We start from the raw sequence: 24745 nt of genomic DNA, 5'->3' as shown, positions 1-24745 counted from the left end.
CGGATCTACAAATCAGAGGGTCGCTGGTTCGATTCCCAGTCAGGGCACATGCCTGGGTGCAGACCAGGTCCCCAGTGCAGGGTGCGTGAGAAGCAACCACACACTGATGTTTCTCTCCCTCTCTTCCTCCTTCCCTTCGCCTTTCTCAATCCACTGAGCCACACCAACCAGGGCAAAGATTTTATTTATTTTTAGAGAGAAGAGAAAGGACCCGTTCCCTTTCTCTAAAAAATAAATAAATAGAACCTTAAAATATATATATTCTACAAAAGGAACCACACAGCTCGTGACTTTGGGGCTGGCCCTTCCACTCACCAGTCCCCGGGGGTTGCTTGCGGCTGGGGCGTGTGCACGGCCCCTTCCTTCTTCTGGCTGAGCCTCGTTCCACGGGGGCCCAGTGCTCCACCCGCTCCTCCCGGGGCCGCTGTGCAGGCGGCCTCCACCCCGCTGTGCGCACAGATGCGTGTGTGGGTCCCTCTTCCTTCCTCTGGGACGACACCCAGGGCGCCGCTGTGCGGCCCCTGCTGCTCGCCCGTTACGTTTTCCGTGAAGCAGCCAACAGTTTCCGGAGCAGCTGCTCCGTCCCCGGCCCACCAGCCTCGTGCGGGGGACCCAGCCCTCGGCTTCTCCACCAGCGAGGGGTGGGGGCACTGCGCCTACTTGGACGATGCTGACAGGCTGGCCTCCCTTCGCCTTTTCCCGACGTGAAGATGCTGAGCGTCGTTTCCTGGGCTTGTCTGCGGCCGGTGCCTCCCCTTCGGTGGAGTCTCTTCCTGCCCTCTGTCCGATTTCTGACTAAATTGTCTGGGATTGTGTTTGCAGTTGAGTTTTGAGAGTTGGTTGTATATTCTGATGTTAGTCCTTTGACAGATGTATCCTTTCAAATTATCTTCTCCTACATGTAGCTTGTCTTGACCTCTTAGCAAAGTCTTTGGGAAAGCGAAAGTTTTAAATTCTGATGAAGTTCAACACTTTTTCTGTTTTCCCCTTTTATGGATGCTTTTGGCATTGAGTCTAAGAACTCTTTCCAAGTCCAAGTCCTGGCCACTTTCCCCCTAAGAGCTGCATAGTTTTATGTCATACGTGAGTTCACAATCTAGCTGGAGGGACCTCGGATGAACGTGAGGCCTGGGCGGAGGCCCCTCGGGGGTCTGCTCCCCCAGCCCCGCAGCTGGAGGGCTGTCTGTCCGCCACAGAGCTGCTTCCGCATCTGTCAAAAACCATCTGGGCGTGTTTCCGGTTACGTCTGTCCTGTTCCAACCATCTACTTGCTGGGATTCTGCTAGGAATTGTGTTCAACTGTCTACCAGTTTGGGAGAACGGACGTCTTCAGTACGCTGAGTCTTCCAGGCTGTGACCTGGCACGCCTGCCGCTCCCTTTATTTAGATTTGACACCTGTCGTCTGTGCCCTGCTGCCTGTGGCCTGCAAGTCCTATGCATGTTTTGTTAGATTTACACCTGAGTATTTCTGAATGATTATAAATGGTATTGTGTATTTTTAATTTGGTTGTCCACATTACCAGTATGTAAAAACACAAGTCAGCCCTGGCTGGTGTGGCTCAGTGGACTGAGCACCAACCTGAGATCCAAAGGGCTGCGGTTCGATTCCCAGTCAGGGCACGTGCCTGGGTTGTGGTCCAGGTCCCCAGTAGGAGGCACATATGAGCGGCAACCACATACTAATGTTTCTATCTCTCTTTCTCCCTCCTTTTCCCTCTCTCTAAAGATAAATAAATACAATCTTTTAAAAAATAAAATAAAATCATGAAGCCAATTTCCTAACTGTTACAGTGATGTTTAATGGTCTGTTTCACAGCAGGGGGGCTGGGGTGTGTTTTTGATGAAGCGGTTCCCTCGCCTACATTGAAGATCACGACTGTGGGTTGTCTGTGGCGTTTCCTTACTGTCCTTGTGATGCGCATGGCGTCTGGAGGGACGTCCCACTTCAGTCCTTCACAGGCACCGAGGCTCGCTGGGGGCAGGGCCACGGCCCACTGGTGCCCCCTTGGGCGCTGTGCTCTGCCGTGGGTTGCCGTGGCCCGGTGCAGGCCCCCACGCAGGGCTGGATTCTGTTGGCCAGTGGGCCTCCTCCTGTGTTCCGCTGCCTCTGGTGCAGCGGTTCCGGCCCTGCAGACACCAGCGGGTCTGCCCCTTTCGGTTCTGCTGGTTCTGCCCCGTCTGCGGCTGCTCGGTTGTGGGCTGTGCCCCCCGAGCACCGCTGCTGTCTGTGGTGGCTGCGTCATCGGTGGGTCATGCCGCCCCGGGGAGGTTTTCTCAGAGTCCCCCTTCTCTACCGTGATGTAGCCGCCCTGCTGCCCTTGGACTGAGCCCTGTCCGGCACACCTTCTCCGATTCCTCACGCCCAGCCGGCCTCTCTCAGAAGCCGGTTTCCCGCAGCGGCGCAGAGCTCTGCCCACCGCCCTCAGGGCCGCACGCGGCCCACTCGCAGCCCACGTGCTCTCCAATGCGCGAGCTTCCGGTGAGGACCAGCTTCCTCCTTCTCAGCCCTTCGCCCTCCCCCGTCACACGTCCGACAGCGCTGTCACTTTTGCTCCAGCAGCCGAGCGTCACGCGGACAACTCCAGAGGGCGGAAAGCCCGTCTCCCTCACCCCGGCTTCGTTGTTCACCGCGCCCTTTCCTTCCGAGCTCCCGAGGCCCTTCTCTCACTGTCTCCCTCCCGTCTGGGGCCGTTCCCTCAGTCCTTTGCGGCACAGATCTCCCGGTGACAATCCTACCTGTGTCCCTCCACCTGGGAACACCCTGACCGCCCATCCTCCCTGCAGGACGGGCCTGCTGGGCAGGGCTCTGGCCTGACCACTCCTCTGTCCCTCGTGGTTCCTGATGAGAAATCTCTGTCCTTGGAATTAATTTTCCCCTAGGAAGCTGTCATTTCTGCTCTGGCTGATTTCAGGATGTTTTCTTGGTCTTTCATGTTCAGAAGTTTAATTGTATGTTGTGACATGCATTTCTTTCACTGTGCCCTGTTTGGGGTTTGCCCGGCTTCTTAATCTGCAAACTGGGGAAGCTTCCAGCCATTATTTCATGGACTTGACCCCACCCATCCCCGCACCTCGGCCACACACGGCTCCGGGGCTCCGCTCAGTTTCTTCTGCTCCATTTCTTTTCTGCGGGTAGATGGGACGATTCTGTTTATTCCTGAATCTTTCAGGGCACGGACCCTTTCCTCTGCCCCCTGTTCTGCCCTTGAGCCCATCCTCTGGGTTTCCGCTCTGGTTACCAGAGCTTTCGGTCCCAAGTTCCCACCTAGTCCTCACACCTCCGCCTTCGGTGACCCCTGTGCTTCCGCTGCTCCCAGTCTGCTCACTGCAGCTTTTCACCGTGTTCGCTGTGACACCTGCGTTTGACAATTCTAACACCTGTGGGCTCGGCGACAGCATCTATTGATGTCTTTGTTCAAGTTTCGGGCTGTCCCCTCGTTCCCTGGATGAGGCAGCCCTGTGTGTCCCCAGGACACAGGAAGGGGGTCTGGGGGTTTGGGCGGCCCTGCTCGCCCTGGGGTCACAGGGTAGCACATCCCAGCCAGGAGGGCTCCGAGGCATGTCAGCGCAAGTGGCCGAGCCGGGGTGACAGGGGCCGCTGCTTTGAAGCAGTTGAAAGAAACTGAGATCTCCCTCCTCACCAGAAAGCCTGCAACCTTCGAGTGCAAGGTGTGGACTCGATGGGAGCGGCCACGCTGACTCCGCAGCGAGGGAGGCCGCGCCGCGCGTCCGAGGGTCAGAGGGGAGCCCTGTGACCGCCGCCTTACCCCGGCCTGAAGTTCCGTTCCTGTCCACCTCCAAACAGCATGGGACACAGTGGGGTGTGCTCGCCGAGCCCTCGGACGTAAAGTGCTCCGATCCTGGGACCGTAGAACTGAAAGGACAAGCCAGCCGTTACTCATCCAGGACCTGGCGAGGACACACGCGTGCTGAGGGTGACAGGCACCCAGAGAGCTGCCCTCCGTGTGAGGCACCCCCGGCTGTGCACTCCCGCCCGGCCCCACCCTGGACACCTGGCCTCCCCAGGCCTCCGGGAGGTGGCCAAGCCGGGCCTGTGTCCTAGCTGTGTGGCAGGCAGCAGAGCCCCCGCACGTCACACGGTCGGGTTTGTGGAAGGACCAGGTGGGACCACACCACCTTCTCTGGGCGCCAGCCCAGGTTTTCACAGCAAAGTGAACCAAACACTCCGAGCGCCCCAGCGCCAGGCCTGCAGCCACGGCCCCGAAACTAGCCACTGACCACCGAGCGCCGGGAATGCGCAGGCTGTGGTCGCGGCCAGGAGGCTGCGCGGCCGCGTCGGCAGGGTCTTCGGGAGGAACTGCCTCCCCACTCCTCCTCAAAGGCGAGTCGCTGCAACCCCGGCTCCACGTGAGCAGCGGGGGGCAGAAAGCCGCCCCGCTTCTGTCCTGGGGGGACAGGGGGCCCACAAGGGGCCTGCGCACCCTCCCCCCGGTCCCCCCACAGAGATGGCGCCTGGCTACCCCAGCTGCCCTCCCTCCACGGCCTCCTCTGGCCTCACCCCTCCCGCCCCGAGTGCCATCCCAGGGGCCGCTGGTCCCCCTCCTGTGAGCTCCCACAGGTGGTGAGCTGCTCGTCACTGCGTTCAGGGCGGCTCCCGGTGGCACATGAGGGGACAGTTGAATGGTGACGGTGCTGCCAGCCTGGCCCTGCCCTGAGGTGGCCCTTGGGTCACCCAGCTGTCTCCCCCCAGGGTGTGCACACCTTGTGCCCCACGATGGTCAGCAGGTCCACGCCCAGGTCCTCCACGTCCACGCGCCTCTTGCCCAGGGCCTGCGCGGCGTCTGTGTGCAGCAGGATGACAGGCCGCCCGGAGGCCGCCCGCTCCCGGTTCAGGGCCCTGACTCGCCGGCTGATCTCGGGGACGGGCTGAGGTGGGGACAGAAAAGAGCTGAGCAAACCACCTGGGTGTGACGAAAACTGAGTGAAAGAAGCAAGGCGACCAAAGCGAGCCTCCCCACCGGGTTCTCATGAAAGGAAGAGCGACTCACCATGATGACGCCAGTCTCGTTGTTGGCCAGCATGACGGTCACCAGGCAGGTGGCCGGGCGGACAGCGGCCAGGATGTCGTCCGCCTCTGCCTGCCCGCTCACCGGGGACACCGGGACGAAGGTGACCTCTGAGGGAGGAAGCACAGGGATCGTCGGCGAGAGCCCTGCCGGCACCCTCTCGGCGGTTCATTTAGACGCAGCTTCACAAAGGCCTTTTACACAGCGAAAGCGCGGTTTGTTGTAAACACTCAGAAAACTGTGGAGAAGGAACCCCGACCCCCGTGGGCCCCCCACCAAGAAATGACGGACCCGGGTGCTTCCTCGGTGACGCTTCAGTGGGCGGGCTCACGCTGTGGGACACTGCTTTCTGCCTCTCAGGGATCCATGAACTTGACCTCCACTCGCTCAGCACTGACCAGCACTCACTCTACACCTGCTCATTACCGCAGACGGGAAACAGTGAGGTGACCAAATAGAGGGTTTTGGCTCCAAAGACGAACATGCCCTCTTCCCCCCAAGGCCCCTCGGAAACAAGAGAACAGATACACTTCTACAGAAGGAGAACACCCGTGGACCAGGAATGGTGAGGGATGCCCAGACAGCAGACGGAAGGGCCATGGCCCTGGTGCACAAGAACAGGCTGGACAAACTCAGACGCATGAATGGGGCCGGGGGCCACCCAAGGTCAGGGCGCACAGCAGGGCGGGGCCGACAGGGAGGGCTGTCTGAGGACCCCCGTCATGTACCCCAAAGGTGGCCGGCACCACCTGCCTGAGACAGGAGGGGCAGGCCCCGGGGCTCTGGGGAGGGGAGGGGCCCAAGCGAAGGGTGAGAGCCCACGGCATCTGCTGAGGGACTCAGACCGGAGGCAAAGGGGAGGTGGCCGGGCCAGGACCGTCTTCTTATGAAGACCTGAAAAGATGCCCAGCGCCCGCAGCCGCAGGGAACTACAGACAAAAACCACAATGAGAGTCCACTTCACACCCACTGGGATGGCTACAGCACAAAATGCAGACAGTGACAACTGTGGGTGAGGATGCGGAGAAACTGGGTCCCCCAAGACAGCGGCAGGGAAGGCGAGACGGTGAGGCTACTTTGGAAACAACAGTCAAGGTTGAACCGGTCCCCGTAGGACCCATTCTGGGGCGTGAGCCCGAGGGTGGAAACGTGCCCCCACACACACCCTCAGGCGGGCCTCGCGGTGGTGGCATCGGGCGCCGAGTGTCACCAGCTGATGACGGCGTGAATGTTATTCCCAGAAAATGAACCGTGCTCACTCAGGTAAAGGCGCCAAGTACCGGCCCAGGACAGGGACGGGCCTGGAAAATGTGACGCTGAGAAGCCAGTCACCAAAGACCACCCGAGACACCATCCCCCTCACACGGAAGAGTCCAGGTGGGGACTCTGGGGACAGAGCGCGGACGGGCGGGGGCCCGGGCCGAGGGGGGCGGAGGCCAGCCAGGGCACCCGCGGTCTCTCCTGGGGCGAGGCAATGCTCTGTGGCCTGGAGCGGTGGTGGGTGCACCACACACTCCGGAACTGCAGGGGGCGACAGGCTGGAGCCGACTGATGTCGACGCTGGTCTCTACCGAGAGCACTCGGGCGGGTGGTGGCGCGGGCGATAAAGTCCGCATTTTATGGGGGGGGAGGGAGTCAGCAAACAGACACTGAGCTGAAAGGAGGATCAGGCTTGTCAGTGGTTCAGTTGGAAGTGATTAAAGTGAAATGGTAGGCGTGCGTGCGTGCACACACATACACACACATGCACACATGCACGCACGCACGCACGCGCGCGCGCTGGCTGGTGCGGCTCAGTGGACTCGAGTGCTGGCCTGGGAGCCCATGGTCGCTGGTTCAGTTCCCAGTTAGGGCACCTGCCTGGGTCGTGGGCCGGGCCCCCAGTTGGGGGGCGTGTGTGAAGGGCAACCACACACTGATGTTTCTCTCCCTCTTTCTCCTTCCTTTCCCCCCTCTCTAAAAACAAAACAAAACAAAACAAACCCGCCAAACAATAAACCAACCCCAGCCAAACTGAGCAGGACAGTGGCTGGGGCCACTGTGCTCTGTGCCTTACATCTTTCTCCAACGTTAAACTGTTTCCATCACCTTCATTTTACACTTTGCAAAGCCGTGTGTGAGTTTAAACCAGAGGCTGGATGCCACAGTAACTGAGAACAGTGTGAGCTGACTGCCGTCCAGTGTAAGTACGACCGCGACAAGGCGGCAGGGATAAAAAGGACAACTCCCTTAGAAAGGTAGGCTTTTTTAAATTTTAAATTAAACTGGGGCTCTCGGGTAAGACCAGAAGAAGGAAGGCCTTTTCCAACGGGACAGACAGTGCACAGGCACCCGCGGCGGCACGCCCCCCGCCCCCCTCCCCGCAGACGGAAGCGCCAGGACTGGCCTGCGGGTCTGTGGGCAGGCTCACCCGGAAAGCTGGTACTGTGAAGTCAAAGAGGAGGGTTAACCTAGCCTGTCTTTGGGGAAAAAGGCTCTTAATTTTTCTTTTCTTTGTTCTTTTTAAAAAAAATTTTATTTATGCCCTGGCTGGTATGACCCAGTGGACTGAGTGATGGCCTGTGAACTAAAGGGTCGCTGGTTCAATTCCCAGTCAGGTCACATGCCTGGGTTGTAAGCCAGGTCCCCAGCTGGGGGTGTGCGATCTCTCACATACTCATGTGTCTCAAGACCTCGTATCAAAGGAAAAGTGAGAGCAGGACCAGTCCCTTCCCTGTGACAGCAGCAGGGCCACCGTCACTGCCAGCGAGCCTGACTCAGGCCGCCTGGCAGGCTCCCGGGGAGGCCTGGGCCTCCCTCCCTCAGCCTCACTGAGCACCTCTGGTTCCCACCACCTGAACTCCGTGACTGTTCGGTCCGTTTTCTTCACAGGGGACCTGGAAGCCAAGATTGAGTGACTGAAACCAAACAATGCAAAGCAGTGTTTAGTGTTTTATGGACACGCTGTTTAAACCTGTACTGTAGCCCTGGCTGGTGTGGCTCAGTGGACTGAACGCTGCTGGCCTGAAAACCGCAGGGTCGCTGAACCCAGGCAGGTTCAGTTCCCAGGCAGGGCACATGCTTGGGTTGCTGGCCAGGTCCCCAGTTAGGGGCGCTCAAGAGGCAACCACACACTGATGTTTCTCTCCCTCTCTTTCTCCCTCCCTTCCCCTCTCTCTAAAAATAAATAAAATCTTAAAACAAGAGAGAAAACATCAAACACACACTGTGTACAACCACCTGAAACATCGTGTGGGAAAACCAACCGCCCTGCACCTGCTTATCATGGGCCCAGGGGCCCGCTGGGTGCCTGCACCTGGGAGCCGAGCGTGGCAGGGCAATGACCCCCCGCGACCCCGGACCGCCCCCCGCCCCCAGCCGATCAGGCAGGCCCGGCGGAGCCGTCTGAGCAGGAGCCCAGCCAGGCTGGTCACTCACCGGCCACTTGCTCCTCCACCAGGCGCTCCAGGGGCAGGCGGATGGAGTCGTGCTCCACGGTGCAGGTGACGATGTGAGGCACGGCGCCCTCCGCTGGGCTGTGACGCGGGGCCGGGTCGCCCTCAGCGGTGTGGGTTTTGTGGAAGTGGGTCACCACAGAGCGGATCACCAAGTTATTCGACTGTAGAGACACGGCAAGAGACCGCTCACAACGCTGTGCTGAGGGCAGGGTGGGGGCAGGGGTCCCCCGCCCCAGGACCGCCCTGTGCCCGACACTGAGAAGAGGCCTCGCTGCAAAGACTAGGGGTCCAGACCGTGGAGGCTGCAGCCCTGGCTTCTGGGCAACGGGCCTGCTGTGCACACTTACGTAGGCACAAGCCACTCACGCCTCCTCGAACTTTATGACCCTGTCGGAATGACAATTTCACCCAGGTGGACAGCTTGGGGCAGTGCTGCTCAGCACCACGCCAGGCCCCGCAGCACCCCCCGTGGGCCTGTGTGGAAGTGGGACCTGCCCGCCTGTCGCTGCTCTGCCAGCAGCAGCCTGGTGGCTCAGAGGGTGATGGGTGGGGGCGCCATCCACAGCAGCAGTGCCTTGGAAAGCCCTTCGCTGGGCACCAATAACCGGCCCCCGTGAGTGACGCGACCTGGTGCAGTGGAGCACCAAGCAGACGTGGCAACCCTGGCACCATCTGCGGCGGACCAGAGAGCTCGGGGTGCATGTTAAGTGCACAGGACAGTAAGCGTTATACACAGCACCCCACAAATGTACGGAAGGGCCAGACCCGCACACGTCTGCTTACACGTGCAAAAAAATCCCCGGAAAGGTGCAAAGGGAAGGGGGGAAGAATCCACAAGTCTACACGTTTACTGCATTTCACGCACAGGCGGCCCGCAGCACACACAGGACCAACAGTGCTGGGCTCTGAAGAAAGAAGGGGACCTCGGAGGGAGGGGGGTGGGAGAAGCCTTTTTTTTTAAAGTAACCTTTTCTCTTAAAGGGGAAGTGTGTAGACCATTCACATTTTGATGGAAAAGCACAGCAGTGGAACCCGAGTGACTGTCCCTGGGTCTGGACGCAGCTGCGGCCGCCCGGAGCCTGTGTCCCCGCTCCCCACGCCCCCGCTCCCCACGGCGCGGCTCCCCACACCCCCGCTCCCCACTCGCCTTCCGGTGACTTCCTAGTGAGCACCTTCCCTGACAGCGTCCCCAGACTCCAGCGCAGGTCCAGCCTCTTCCTGGCCTTCAGGAGGGAATGGAGCTGAACTGAACCTTTTCTGCGGAGGTGCGGACCCCAGGCATCTGTGCAGTGGGAAGGCAGTGGCTGTCCTGGCTTTAACCCCGTAGAGGCGGGCACGGACCTCGGACCCCAGCAGAGAGAGGGACGGCCCGCAGAGTTCCCGCTGATCTGAGACACACCAAGTCGCCTGACGCACCAAGTCGGGTGACGGTGAGGACTCAGAAAGGCTACTCCAAAAGGGGGCGCTTCCTCAGCAGTCCCAGGCGGCCCCCCCAGAAGACAGCAACCCACGCGGGACTCTACACATCCTTCTGGGCTCCGTGGCAGGAAGGGCCCGCAACCCACTTCAGGGGCTGGGCCTGCACACCAGAGGTCACAGGGATGGCAGGGTGGCGCCATGTGCCACCATCAGGGCAGGCAGCGGCTGACAAGGCCACAGGGCCGCACGCTCACCCCCGCCCTGGGAAACCCCATGATGGCTGCAATCCCGGTGGCCCTGAGACCACCGCGGCTCCGTCAGAACCGGTTCCAACCCCAAATGCTCCCCATGCTCCCAGGCCAGGGAGCTCCGACAAGACCAGGACAGCCGTCTGCGCCGCTGGTCCCGCCGTGATGGACAGTCTCCGGGGGCCAGGTGGCAGCTCCCCCCCTCCTCACTCAGCCAGGCCACTTGGCCCTGCCCTGCGGGGCTCAGCATCCCCTTCCCAGGGACCCCTGCTCTCGGCGCCATGAGCCCCGTCCCAGCTGCCGCTGGGAACTTCGGGTGCCCCGCTGCAGGTCTGTGTCACGGGGGCGGGGTCACTGCAGGTCCAACCCTGAGAAACGTCTGCTCGTTCCAGCGTCTGGCTGTCCTGAACAGCACTGCTCCGAGCAGTCCTCCCCTGTCCCCGGGGCTCGGTGTCTGTGTGTCGAGGACACGTGCCCCGAGCGGGGCTGCCGGCTGGGAGGGTCGGCCTCGTGCACTGCGCTGGACGATGGCGCCGCCTTCCAAGTGCCCTCCCGGCTTGCCTCCCGCCAGCTCAGGCTGGGAGTCTCGGCCGCCCCCCCCCCGGCCCTGCCCTGCTTCCCCGCAGGGGACGCTGCGTGCGGTGGGTGTTCACTCCCGGACCCGGGTTCTGTAGGAGGCTGAGAAGTCCTCATTGCAGAGATTGCAGGGGCTTCGCCGTGCAGCCGTTATCAAGCGTCCGGCCCAAGTTTCACCGGGCTGTCCGCCTGCAGACTCAGGCACGGCCTTGGCGTCCGTGTGCCCCCGTCCGGTTGGCTGTCCATTCTCCTCACGGTGCCCCTCCACGAACAGAAATCCCCTTGTGGTGGTGCTGGGGGCAGAATGTGCTCACCCCTTCCTGATGGTCTGACGCTTTCTGTGGTTGAGGAAGCCACCTCTGCAGCACCACGAAGGTACCTTAAGCCCTGGCCGGGCACTTGGTTGGTGAGAGCAGCGTCCGGATACACCAAGGCTGCGGGTTCAAGCCCCGAGCAGGGTGTGAAAGCTCAACCCCCGGTTACGTCAGTAGTAATCTGCCCCATTAACTTAGGGTCTTCTTGTCTGGCGGCCCTCAGTAATATTCTATTGCTTTCCTGGTAGGGGGGTGTCTCACAAACTCATCTGCACTGGGTTTACTTCTCAAACATCCGACGTGATTCGTTGTAATTTCTGGTAAACACCCACTGTGTGGTGGGCACGTAAACACACAATGGACTTCTCTACGTAATGACTTTGTCACATTCTCTTGTGAATTCAAACAACGTGGCTGCGGGTCCCTTCGGGTTTTGGGGTGGGCGGCCCCTGGGCCTCCCTTCGCAGAGCCCACTGCCATGCGGAGGTCACTCGCTGAGCCGAGGGCTCGGTGCCCTCCAGCCGTCCGCGACACCTTCCTGGATCTGAAGAGGCGCGATGGCTCGGCCTGGCCCTGGGTCGGGCCAGCGACTCAGCCGGGCGTCCGGGGGCTGGTGCTGGGCGAAGGGAGGGCGAACGCTCTTCACTGACTGTGTCGCTGAAGCCGCCTTGCAAAGCAAGTGAGTTCACGGTCGCACGACGGGCATCCTATCAGGCACCTGGAATTCGCTTACAGGATAAATACTGCTAACCCACCACACGAACTGATAACAGCAAGCGCTAACATTTGCCATCGCTTTAAAAAGAACCTGCCGACCGGGAGCTGCCTTCTTGCGCAAGGAAGCTCGCACCCTGAGCCCGCCGGCAGGGAGACCGACCGTACCTCGGTGCCGCCGGAGGTGAAGACGATGTCCCGCGAGCTCCCACCGATCATCTTTGCGAGGCTCTCCCGGGCTGCGCCGATAATGTCCTTGGCCTTCCTACCTGGAGGGACCAGAACAGATTCATTAGTGTGGCTTTACTGGGTGAATCAGTGCATTTGGGAAGTGGCAAGCCCGAAGGGGTGAGCAAGCAGTTCTTGCACCAGACATGTCCTGGAGACAAGGCGACCTGGCGCCGGGGCTGTGGCGAGGCATTAGCTAACCAGGGGCCCCCATTGGAACTGGGGGGACTGGCGTGTGCTGGACACAAACATGGGGGACGCCTGGGAGCCCTGACGTTCCGAGACGAGCTCTGCTTTGTACTGGGCACCAGCAGCCAGGAAGCTGAGTGAGGTTCCTGCCCTGCCCCCACTCATCAGGACAGGACAGAAGGGTGGGGTAACGGGCTCAAAGTCACACTGCAAAACAACACAAATAAGCAAACCTGAAACCCATGACCACCGCACACAGAGCAGGGTGCCCTGGCTCTCACTCACTGCAGGTGGCTGCCCCGGTGACGCGCCTGCTCTCCCAAGGGGCCGGGAGCCCCACTGCCACCCAGTTTGGCTCTACCAACCAGCCCACCAGGGGCAAAGACGGACAGACGAACGGGCTCCAGGACTCCCTCTCTGTAAAGGTCGGTGACCACTGTCAGTCTACGGAGTCAGCGGTTGCTAAGCTTTTTTGCTTTCTCTACTGTTCAATTCTATTTACAAAGAAACCAAAACACAAAAGCCCCAATGACTTGAACAGGCACCATTATATGTATAATTATATGTAATAAAACAGACATAAAAAAATAGGTGTGGCAAAAAGAAATGGACACAGCAGTCCATATGCTCCTTCCGCCCATGGTTTCCATTCTGAGTGGTGACGGGCTGCGGGCTCTGGGAAAACCTGGTCACTGCGGTTTGAGGCCGTGGGAGGACTGGTGATGTCGGTGGGCTCAGGCAGGAGGGTGGCCCACGCACCCTCTTAGCTCCTCGTGGACAGTCATGCAGATGCTCACATGTATCTGCGTTCCATGTCACTACACAGGACTGAGTCCTTGGATGGGGGGGGTCTCCTCTCCACCCGAGGCAGGCCCGCCTCGAGAGCGCTGCTGGCCAGGCTGGGGGGGGCTGCCCACTGCAGGGGGTGGTTATGGTGGGAACAGCCCAGAACCCAGGGCGGAAAGAGCCAGTGCCACTGGGGACCAGCCGACAACGGCGGACGCACTGGACCACACCCTTAACACTGTCCTTAAGTACATCCCCCAAACGAACATTATGTCATGATAATGAAAGTGAGTGATGACATTGTTCTTTCATAAAGGCGATTTTCTGCCCCCCTCCCCGGTTTTTTATTTTTACCAGAGTATCAACAAAAAGCGAGTTGCAATGCATTTTTTACTAATGGCTCTTAATTTGTGGGAACAAGGGCTGTCAAGGTACGAGAACACTATTTCTCCCTTAGGGTCATTTGTAAACTTCTTCATTTTAATTGCTTGTTATCGGCATTTAGTTATCTTCCAGACTCACAAGGTCAGTGCATCGGCAAGTTCAATTTGACCAGAGGAAAGATGAGAGACAAGGAATGGCCCGGTTTGGCCAGAACCCGTGTGCCGGAGAAGCCCACAGGCGCGCTAACAACACTAGCGTCTGCTTCTGAAAACGCGTTCAGCCCTCAGGTCGCGGGGAAACTGCGTGAGTGCCTGGTGTGCGAGCCCGCCTCGCCCGGGAAGTGACTCAGCCCTGGCACAGTGACCGGCTCGAAAGCTATTTTCGGTCACCATGCTCCACAGGTAAGGTAGATCTTGACGGAGGGTAAACATTCGATCAGAAAGGTGCAACTGGAAAACACTCTGTGGCTCTGCTGTGTGACTGATCGGAGGCAGGTTGTTCCCAGACCTCCAATGTAACGCTCCGCACCAGCAGTTTCTCACTGGTGCGCCGCAGGGGCTTCTGGGACATGCGAGGGCGCTGACCTCTTTTCCCTTAGATTGTCAAGTGAAAAAAATGACAACGGCCAATACCACAGTGGCTGTCCGGTGTGAACGCCCTGCACCAAGACTGTGATATCTGAGACACGTAAGTCCGTGAGTGTGATCTTATTGGTCACAGTGCATGAAAAGGTTACGCCTGGTTGATTCTTGGTACAAGAAATATTTATATAATTACACCTGTGTTTTTGTCAGATCGGCAAAAAACATTTCTTTGGTGCGCTGAAGAATTTAGTAATTCGTTTACGTGTGCCAGGAGATGAGAAAGGTTGGAAATCACTGCTCTTCATCCAAACAAGAACAAATGAAAATAAGAATATTTCTGGTTAAAGAATTTAAAAGTAATTTTCTTTTTTTAAAAATATTTTATTTATTTATCTTTGGAAGGAGAGAGGGAGAGAAACATCAATGTATGGTTGCCTTTCGTTCGTCCCCTGCTGGGAACTGGCCTGCGGGGAACTGGTCTGCAACCCAGGCACGTGCCCTGACTGGGAATCAAACCGCAATTGTCTGGTTCGCAGGCCCGCGCTCAATCCACTGAGCTACACCAGCCAGGGCAAAAGTAATTTTCAATAAAAAAAAACAACAGGATAATTTTTTATCCCGATGATGAAAAAGATCTATTTTGCAAATTTTGTGAGGACCAACTGAGGCAGATGCATGAAAGGGTTTTAATAGGTGCAGTTATCACAAATAAGTCTTTTTTAAAAGAAATTATTTATTTTTAGAGAGAGGGGAAGGGAGAGAGAAAGAGAGGGACAGAAACATCAGTGTGTGGTTGCCTCTCACATGCCCTCTTCTGGGGACCTGGCCCGAAACCCAGGCGTGTGCCCTGACTTAGAATTGAACCAGCGACCCTTTGGTTTGCAGGCCAGTGCTCAGTCCACGGAGCCACACCAGCCAGGGCTATTACAAATAACTTAGTCAGGCATCTCATTCATCTGCGGAAGGGAGACAGGAGTGTATGTTAAAGATTAAAGATTGTGGGTCAGCAAGGCTCAGCACACCAAGTTGGACTTGCCGGGGGGAAAAGCTACCGAGAATCAGCAATAATCTATCCAGAACCAATCGAAAACCGCACCCCCCCCAGTGGTGCCCACCTCTGCCCCCACCCGCCATCTGTGTGCGCGCGTCCGCATTACCTGCAGGGTACGGGCTGCTGGGGTTGCCCCAGGCGTCCTGCAGGGCCTGGGTCACCGCCTGGATGACGGCGGGCTCCAGCGGCGTGGTGGCGTTGTAGTCCATGTAGACACTGCTGGGGGAAGGAGAGGAGAGGCATCCTTCGTAACCACGCAGGGTCTCTGCAGAGGCGGTGGGGCTGGGGGTAGGCCCGCGCCCACCCCTCCCGCCTTCCCTCCCTCGGTGCTTGCCCAGGGACGGGTCTCCTTGAACTTCCTATACCTGCATTGACCACGCCCCCCCTCTCTTGTCTGTGCTCTGACTCGGCCTCCCACCCCTGCTTCCCAGCCTCCTTCCCTGCAGCTCCTCCCAGCCCTCCATGCCTCAGGCGCCGGGACCTGCCCCTTGGTGCCGGTGGGCATCCATGGCAGTGGCGGAGCGACAGCTCCGGGGGCTCTGCGGACTCCCTCACCTGCCCGTCACCTGCACTGGGCACGGTGGCCCGCATGACAAGAAAAAGATGTCACAGGACGCACCACCTCTGCAAGACCCGGGCGGGGAACCTCACCTGTGTGCCGTTCACCCAGATAAATGCCTTCAGAGATGGTGGCAGGGGAGCGCAGGAGAGAGCCCTGCCTGCTGCCAGAAAGGGCTGTGCCCGAATTTTAAGTCAACAACGGTATTGACACCCATCCACATGAACGTGCAAACACAATTACCAACCATAGCTCTGAAAACGTGGTTTCTGTTTCTGTTTTGTTTTGTTTTAAGGAAATAACCATTTTGATTACGTAAGCATAGCTCATGCCCAAGCTTATTAAACTCTGTGAAGGCCAGAGGCTGGCCTTCACAGCATTTTTCACGTTCTTCTGAGTGGCACACGACTTTGGAAAGCAGCCCGCCCATCTGCGGTGATGCTGTTTAACAAATCAGGACACGTGCCAGCCACATCCTGCTCCCTAGAGCTGTGGAACTGCTTATAGCCTAGACCACCCCGTGAAACCATTAGGCTGTTTTATTTAACATGTAATGGTTGTGATAAAGCACAGCCTAATGTTTCTGCAGCCTTTTAATCTATACTTTTATAGACAGACTTTACAATCACAGAAGCCAGAATACATTTAGTTTCTCTTAGTATGTAACTAAAACTTTTAAGAGGGTGTATGCTATAATTCAAATACAATTACTCGTAGCACTGTAGCAAGACCTGATAAATAACCAGGAAAGAGATATTTCACATTATCGCTTAGACTCATAAAATGGTGAGTTTCCATCAAACTGATACTCTTAGTTGTAATATTCCCTATATTCTTAAATGATACTGCTTGGCAAGTAACATAGGCACTGATATAATTTTTTATTGCAATTAGTAGCAAATGAATTCTAACTTGTTACTCAATGCATAGATTCCTCTTTAACTGTGGCTTGGCCAAAAAGTTCCTTCTGTTTTTAGGTAAAAAAAAAAAAAGACATTTTTAAAATTTATTTAATTATTGTTCAAGTACAGTTTTCTGTCTTTTACTCCCACCCCAGCCCACGCCCCTAAAAGACATTTTTTGTGTTCACCAGTAACTGTGTTGAACAACATACTCACTGTTTTGTTCCGCTACCACTATAAAGGCGCCCACCCTTTAGTTGACTTCATCACTCTATCTCCCCAGAACTTTTTATCTTTTTGAGCAAAGAGCTGTTCCAGATGCCTTTTGCAATCTTCCAGAGAACTGGAATTTTTCTCCATTAAGACAATTTTGTAAAGACCAAAATAAATGGAAATCTAAAGGCGCAGTGTCTGGGGACTGCAGTGGATGAATCGGGACTTCCCAGCCAGGCTGTGACAGTTTTGCCTGGTCACCAAAGAACCACACAGTCTGCTGTTCTCCTGATGGAAGATTCTGCATTTTCCGTGGACTAGTTCTGGATGCTTTTCATCGAGACCAGCTCTCAGTGGTCTCACTGGAGCGGTACCAGTCGGAATTAGTCGTCTGGTTTTTCAGAAGGAGCCCCCGATAGAGGACCCTCTGCCAACACACCATATACACAACGCCACCTTCTCTGGACAGAGACCAGCCTTTGGTGAGGCTGGTGGCGCTTCATTCGCTGCCCCACGATCTCTTCCCTTCCACATTGTTGTAAAGTATCCACTTTTCATCACCCATCACAAGTTGTTTTTAAAAAGAAATGTTTTTGTTACATTTAAGTAGAGAATCACATGCAGAAATACAGTCAAGAAGGGGTTTTTTGCTTCACTCATGTGGAACCCAAACATCAAAGCAATTAACATGTTCGTGTGCACTGAAATGGTGGCCCTGCCCCAGCCTGAGCCCGTCCTGTCCACGTGGAACAACACTTCTCCCAGCGTCCTTTGCAGTCCCCGTGCGGTCCCCTGTCGCACAGCCCCCTTGGGCTGAGCGTGCATTAAAACCAGGTCTCTCCTCCACACCAGTCCCAGTGTCCCACTGCTTCGCGGGTGACAGGCACTTCAGAATGGGACACAGACTTCGGTGGAACCTGCCGTGTCTTTGAACAACTGCCATTTCTATACGAGACCTTAATTACATCACTACATTCTTCTTTCTTATTTTTTTCCAGTTCCCAATGACTGTTTAAGTTTATGAAATGGTTGTTTTATGCAGGCAGATCCTTTTAAATCCAGATTGGTCATTGGTTCATCGGGGCTCAGCCTCTTTATTACTTCTACTGGTTTAGGGGCTTGGACACTGTGCTCTTTGGAAATCTGAGTTCTTTCTTCTTGGCAGCCCCGACCTCAGGTGTGACGGGCTCAGGAGGCTCTTCACCAGTATGTCTCCCTTTCGGACAGCCCACCACGCTTAAAAAAATCAGAAAAACCACTTCTCTTGCAGCAAGACTCTTTGGTGCAACTTGGGGGATTGGAACACGGGGGGCCTGCCGAGGGACGGGTCTTGAACTGAGGCACAGCGGGCCCTCTTTTTCCCGTCTTACAAGGGGGGTGCAAACATGGGAGGTGGGACGGTGTGTTTACAACACCACCCACCCCCACGCCCACCGTTCTGGAGGCCAAACCACAGATGTTTGGATGCAGCTGCCCCCAGTCACCTGGGAGGTGCGGGTCTTTGGGCAGTGCGCCCTGTCTGGAATCAGCACCCTCCCTGCCCTAACTCTGCTCTGCTCTCACACCCTGTAACTGTTCCAAAGGTCCTCAAGTTCCAGAGGTCAGCTGAGTGATCACCGCTTTTCAGCCTGCTGCTTGGCTCACTATGGCTTGACTTTCAGATACACACTTGGTAGACCTGCTACTTCCTTGAAGTGCTGTCAGTATTGGGTGGACGAACTAAACTCTGGGACTTTCACAACCAAAAGGCAAAAAGGCATCCCACATGCCCCTCCACTGGGTCTCCCTGGCGGACATCCTCCCAGCGCCGCCCGCTCCGTCCCGACCAGGCGAAATGCCTCGTGCAAGGGCTGGTCTGATGGAGACCTGGACCCAGGTTTTGCAGGCGCGCGCACATTCCCCGTGTTCAGGTAAAGAGGATTACCGGAAAAAATGCATTTAACACCTTCCTGGAGTGGGAGGTGCAGCCTCACCGACCAGACAACTCCTCCCTTGCACCCCTGGCCCGCCCCCCGCGGGAGGCCGGGGGGACCGGAAGTGCCGCCCGGTCTGCGCCCCCGCTTTCCTCGGGTGCTCAGACCAGAGGCATCCTTGTTAATCCTGCTTTCCCAGCACCACAGCATCAGCAAGGCCTGCGGGTTCTGCCTCCGTGCGTTCACTTCTGCCACCACCCCTCCCGCCTAGAGTATTATAAATAGACCCAACGGTTTCGCAATGTCCCCCTTGCCCCAACCCCGCGGCGTCCGGAGGGCTTCCCGGAGAAAGGGGCCGGCGGCTCCCGTCGCCTTCCCCTCCCAGCGCGCACCTCTCCGGCGGGCTCTTCTCTTCGTGGCCGCCGGGCGGACTCGCCACGAGCCTCTGCGCGTGACTACTCGGTGCCCGGGTCTTCTCCATCCCGGTCGCGCCGCGGGCCGGTTCTACTCAACGGCCACAGGCGCTGTCACACCAGCCCGGCAAGTTACTCCCGGAGCGCAGCTCTGGGGCTTGGCGGCGGAGGGGGCAGGCGGGGCCGCGAGTCCTGGGGCGCGTCCGGATTGGCTGAGTGGCGCACACCGGGCCAATCGCAGCGCTTCAGCTGGCCTCCTTTTGCTGGGACGAGGTGGAATGTTGATTGGCTACGCGCGGTCAGGTGACGGTTCTGGGCGCGGGGCGGGGCGTGGTCCCGGCCGCAAAGAGCTGGCGGGAAACCTACCCGGCGCAGTCTCTCCCGCTCCTCGCTCTGTGGCACCCTGCGCGGGCCAGCCGACATCGGCGAGGAGGCGGCACCCGAGCTGCGAGCGGAGTGGACCAGGGTGGGGACAGGGTGGACATCCTGGGGGCCTTGTGGACAGGGTGGCGGGGCGGCACGCAGGAATCGCCTGCGACTGCTCCGCAGGACCGGGCGCCAGGAGCAAGGCTGCGTGCGGAGGCCGGCGGGCCGCGCTTCTGCGTCCTCGGGCCTGGGTCTCCTGAAACCCTCACCCAGGGCCCCACGGGGAGTGCCCTCTGCACAGGCGACTCGAGCGGAATTAGGAATAATTCCCTGCGGCCGCGTGGTAGGTGTCCGGTCGGGGCGAGAGAGCAAGAGCCCCGCGCCTTGGGCGTGGGCCGCAGGGAAGGCAGATTCAGGAGAGGCGTGGGCGGTGACGCGGCCACGGGGGAGAGCTGGGTGTGGGGCGGGGGAGAGCGAGGGGCCAGGGGTCACGGCGCGGCGCGGTTGCTTCTCCTGGGCGCGAAGGAGCCCGGGACAGGGGAAGGGCACGGGCTGAGTTTTGGGTGTGTTGTGGGTGAGAGAGTCAGGTGGACGCGTCCAAGACCCGTGGGTCCAGCCGATCGTGAGAAAAGCCGTGAAGGTGACGAGAGGGCCGAAAGTCCGGGTTCCCGGCCGCTAACGAAGCCATGGGCTGGCGGCTCCTTGCATAACTGCCTCTAAGCGAGCGCCCAGCAGGGGCCAGGCTCTGCCCTGAGCTCTGTTCCCGAGTTCAGACTGATCTCGATGACGCCGTCCGTGGGCCGCTGTTACCCCCGTTTTTGTATGTGTAAATGGAAGCACAGGAAAGCGTCCTGCCCAAGTGCAGGGGTTAGCGATGGAGCCAGAATTTGACTTCAGGTATACTTTGTAAAGAAATTGCATTTTAGTTGGTTGTTCAAGGACTTGCTCCACCTTATCTCCGTGGGGGTCCAGAAGTTGTCTTTTCCAGCCATGAAAGCCTCCATGTCTAGATTATTTTTTTAAAAGATTTTATGTATTTATTTTTAGAGAGGGAGGGAGGGAAAGAAAGATCAATGTGTGGTTGCCTCTGGCAAGTCACCCACCAGGGACCGGGCCTGCAACGCTATCATGTGCCCCAGACTGGGAATGGAACTGGCGACCTTTGGTTCATTGCTCGGCCCACTGAGTCACACCAGGCAGGACCACATGGCTCCCTTCTTGATTTCCTTTCATTCTTGCTTGCACAGTGAGCTCACCGCATGACGAATGCACCCAATCGTAAAGGACATGCCAAAATCGAAGGGAGTTGATGCACAGGAGCCCGGGGACAGTCACAAGGAAAGGAAAGGATGAATGAATGTCCAAGTACAGGGCACAGTACAGTGTAAAGTGCACGTGAAACGACAGGAGGTGCTGATGAGTTGAACAAATTTCGTGTGGGGGGTGCAAGTCAGGGAAGGACTGGGATGTGAAGGAGTGGAGGATACAGCCATGTCTTCCACAGGTTGAGGGAGGGAGGAGCCACCAGGGGTGGGGGTGGGGGAAGGAGGGCTGAGCCAGGAGCACAGAGGGCGTGTAGGGCAGTGAAGCTCCTGAGACACCACAGCCTTGGACACACGCTGTGCATTTGTGAATTCTTCATGTCTAATGAAGAGCCACAGGATGCGTGGCCCCCAGAGAGAGCCCCCACGTCCATCAAGAACTTCAGATGATAGTGACTTGTCACTGGAGGTTCATCAGTTTCGACAAATGCCACATTAGTGGGATGTTAATAATGGAGGGAGGGTGTACCTGTAAGGGGCGGGGCGTACTTGCCACTCAGTGTTGCATGAACCTAAAACCACTCTTAAAAATTCTATGAAAACATTCAACAGCTGGCCTATTGGAATGGAATAGGCAGGGCTGAAGAGTGGATTAGTGAGCTAGATGCTGGAGCATAGGAATCCTAGCTCAAACATGTAAACATGAAAAATGCAGAAAAAACCCATCTAATACAGTGGTTCTCAACTGGGAGTGATCCCGCCCCCCGCCCCGGGAGACATTGGCAGAGACAATTTTGGTGGTTGTAACTGCGGGGGTGGGGGGTGGGGGTGCTCTGGAGTCTAGTGAGCAGCGGCTACGGACGCCACTCGGCGCCCACAACACACAGGACAGCCCCCACGACAAGTTGCCTGGCCAAGTCGTAGTGACGGTGTGAACAGATTTCCATCTGTTCAGAGACTTGTTTAGTGCCTGCCTGTTGGGGTGACTGTCGGCTTTCGTCCGCATGGGAAAGGTCTTCACTCCACCTTCATCTTTGGTCTTTTCCCTGGATGCAGAATCTGCTGCTGTGGATTCACCGTGGTTTTAGCTCTGTCATCATCCCCCAAATCTGCTGGGTGTGACTTCCTCTTTTTCCGCAATATTTTTTTCACAGGCCCATAGATTTTAGTCAAGCAAAGCAAACTTTGGGTTTGGTGGCTGGCGGCTGATGGAAGGTGGCCGCCAGCGTGCACAGCTTCTGGGAGGGGACTGTCGGGGCATGAATGGGCAAGCCATGCCACGTCCCTCGCTTTCCATAGCTTGTGATAACTGAGTCTGTTATTGCAGGGGGCGGGGGCAGGCAGGAAGCTGCAAGGGCAGACCCCCCCCCTGCACTTGGGAGAAGTGGGGGCACTTTAGGAAGTGTCCAGCTGCCTGCGAGAGGCGACTCCATAGGACCTGAACCCTGCAAGGGGCCCCAGGGGGGAAGCTGGGTGTCTGTGGAGTGGGCCTCATCACACCTGGCATGAAAGCGCTCCTTCATGGGCAGGGGCCCAGTCACAGTCCAGCGCCGGGCAGGGGGTGCTGCTTATTCTAAAGCCAGTGGAGGGTGTGGCAGGGGTGGGTCCCGTTGGAGCCCCCTTCTGCAGCAAGGTGGGAAGGACTGAGGCGGCCAGTGCCTGGGCTGGTCTGTGCTGACCCACATGTGACCAGGTCCTCTCCAGCCCATTGTTCTTCCCGTGTCTACTGGTCTCTGTCTGCTGCCACTGGATTGGTCTGGCAGGGAACACGGCGACCCAGCAAGTCGCTGGGCTCCACTGACTCCTGCTCCATCAGGTTCCCCAGGGACAGGTGTCCGTTTTCAGACTCTGAGGTGGAAGCCCCTTGGGAACAGGAAAAAAGCCCTCCCTGCACAGCGCTGCCACCGGCTGGGCCTGCACACCTTGTCCTGGCTGGGGCAGGAGCTCGGGCACACGGGCCATGGAGGCTGGCATCAGTTCTCAGAGAGACGGGCTTGATGAGATCAGCAACAGGCCTAGGAGACAAACTCTTTCCACCTGGAGCCCACACACCGCTGACTGGTGCCGGGTGAGGACGCTCGGTGAGCTCTGACCCCGAGGTGAGGAGATTCCGACATCAGCAGAGCAGGAGCCAGAGTCCTGTTGGACCAGACGGGCGGCCGGCAGGCCTCACTCGGCCTCCCAGGGCAGGGACACACCTGCCTGTGTGCTGTGGACAAGGCTCGAGCAGCTCCTGAGCTACCACTTGCTGGCTCGCCCCTTCCAGCGCCTGACAAGTTTGCCCACGGGCGGAGCCTGGGTCTGCCCAGCCCCCTCCTGCTGTGCTGGGGGCTCTGGGGCCAGGACTTGTTTTCTCCCAGCCACCCTGCCATCAGCTAAAAGGAAGAAAACTGAATCTGGTGATGGAAATGGAAGAGCCCTAAGCTGGATTTGTGAAGGGGCTGTGATTCAGCTCTTCGCACAGCTCAGTGTGAATGCACACTCAACACGCAAGGTCCCCGAATGCCTCCATCTCTGGGCTTCTTGAAGTTTCTCCAAACCAGTAAGTCAATTTTGGTAACCCATGGACACCCGGGGTGAGAGTGGCAACTCCAGGGGCAATAGGGACCCCTGGCACTAGCCCTCTGAGCCTCTGCAGTCCCAGGCTGGGCTCTGGGAGGGACAAACAAATGGAGGACAGGTTTCCTCATTTCCCAGGCTCTTTGGCGAAGAAAAAGCAAAACATTATTGTACTAAGGGTACATATCAGCACTTTACGGAGACCAGAGAACTCGCGATGAGCCCGACTTTCCAACGTGAAACGTGTTTAAGGGACGAAGGTAAAAGCAGTCCTGAGCAGACTCCACCGGCAGGTACACCTTGGCAACCAGCCCCGCCTGGGAGTCTGCCCTCAGGGACGGTTTCGCTGAACTCCAGAGCCGGCAGGTGCGCCCTTCAAGCCGACACTTGGGTGTGCTGCATGCCGCCAGGTGGAGGGAACTGCACGGGGAAGCCCGTGACACTCGGGCTCAAGTTCTGTTGGACTGCGCCCTGGGCGTCAGCACGACCAGCTCTTGCCCGTTTTCACGTGAGCTTCTGGACTGCAAGGATTCCCCCAGCGGGCACTCTGCCTGGCTCGCCCTGCACCCGTGGGGACTATGCACACACACAGCCCTCACTCTCCTTGCGTGGAGACAAGGGCAGGGACGCAGGACCTCCTGTGAGATTAGCTGCCATTGCCGCCATGGCTCTCAAGCCAGAGCTCTGCAGCACCCCCAGCGCGGTGAGGAAAACCGCGGGGGAGGGGGCTGCGGCCCACAGGTCAGTGCTCAGCACAAGCACCACCCACCCTGGCTCCTGAACACGGCACAGGGAGGTGGCCAGGCAAGTGGCAGGTGTGAGGGGAAGCCAAGAGTCCTTAGGGACAACGTCAGCTTCCCGGACCAGCGTCTGGGGCCCCAGCTAATGCTGGAGCCAGCTGCCCAGCGGCCCCACCCTGGCAGGCCCGAAATCAACTGGCCAGGCTGGTGGGCACATGGACAGGCACAAGGACCTACTCTGTCCTGAGTGGGGAGGATACCCCCCAAAGGTACAAGGCCTCCAGGTTGGCCCAGAGTCGCTGCCGGTTGGCAGTGGGCCGAGCCGGGTGTGCTGCTCGGCAGGACGAGGTCTCCCTGGACGGGAGGGGCGGGTGCAGGTCTGTGGGAACGCAGTGTTCCCAATAACGTGATCCCTGATAAAGCAACTTCCATCATCAAACACTCCGAGGCCCCAAAGAACAGGTACAGCTCTCGGTCTGGCCCAGAGGTGGCCTGTCTTCCAGCTGTGTGGCACCTGTGAGAGGTGCTGGACTCAGGCAGGGGGAGCGGGTAGTGGGGAAGCTCCAGTGACAACCGCGTGAGCTATGTGGCCTCTGCCTGACCTGGGGGCAGGGATGGGGACTGCTGCTCAGGGGCCACCCCCAAGTCTAGTGACACAATTCCTGATTTTAAATCCAAATGGGAAGCACAGCCTTTGTCCCCCCCACTGACCTCCAGGACAATGACATCACAATCAGAGACTGTACTGTATAAACCAGGAGTGGACACCAGCCTGGCAGATCGGGGAGCTGGACGCCAGGCGGAGGTCAGGCAGAAGGGTACCTGGCAGGCAGCAGGCCAAACCATTCGAATGTTTATTT

At 57.9% G+C, this 24745-nt stretch overlaps 1 protein-coding gene across 4 annotated transcripts in view; it reads right to left on the bottom strand.

The window, feature by feature from the left end:
• Positions 1 to 19155, bottom strand: part of SCLY (selenocysteine lyase) — a 33806-nt gene extending 14651 nt beyond the window's left edge. Inside the window, exons 1-7 of one of the 4 annotated variants that reach the window (XM_053655235.1) lie at positions 18938 to 19154; positions 15065 to 15177; positions 11905 to 12005; positions 8446 to 8626; positions 5011 to 5138; positions 4724 to 4888; positions 3769 to 3875 (exon numbers count right to left, since the gene is read on the bottom strand). In XM_053655235.1, the coding sequence (XP_053511210.1) occupies positions 3769 to 3875; positions 4724 to 4888; positions 5011 to 5138; positions 8446 to 8626; positions 11905 to 12005; positions 15065 to 15177; positions 18938 to 19026 (884 nt within the window). In that variant the 5' untranslated portion in view covers positions 19027 to 19154. Of the gene's footprint in view, positions 1 to 3768; positions 3876 to 4723; positions 4889 to 5010; positions 5139 to 8445; positions 8627 to 11904; positions 12006 to 15064; positions 15178 to 18556; positions 18784 to 18937 lie in introns of those variants that run through there. The other 3 variants (XM_053655236.1, XM_053655237.1, XM_053655238.1) reach the window with 3 other exon arrangements.
• Positions 19156 to 24745: the final 5590 nt, after the last annotated feature.

The sequence above is a fragment of the Artibeus jamaicensis genome, unplaced genomic scaffold (genome assembly GCF_021234435.1).
Source record: "Artibeus jamaicensis isolate MK-2021 breed Jamaican fruit bat unplaced genomic scaffold, CSHL_Jam_final contig_944, whole genome shotgun sequence".
In the NCBI taxonomy this organism is placed as follows: domain Eukaryota; kingdom Metazoa; phylum Chordata; class Mammalia; order Chiroptera; family Phyllostomidae; genus Artibeus; species Artibeus jamaicensis.
This window is presented reverse-complemented; position numbering and strand designations above follow the sequence as displayed.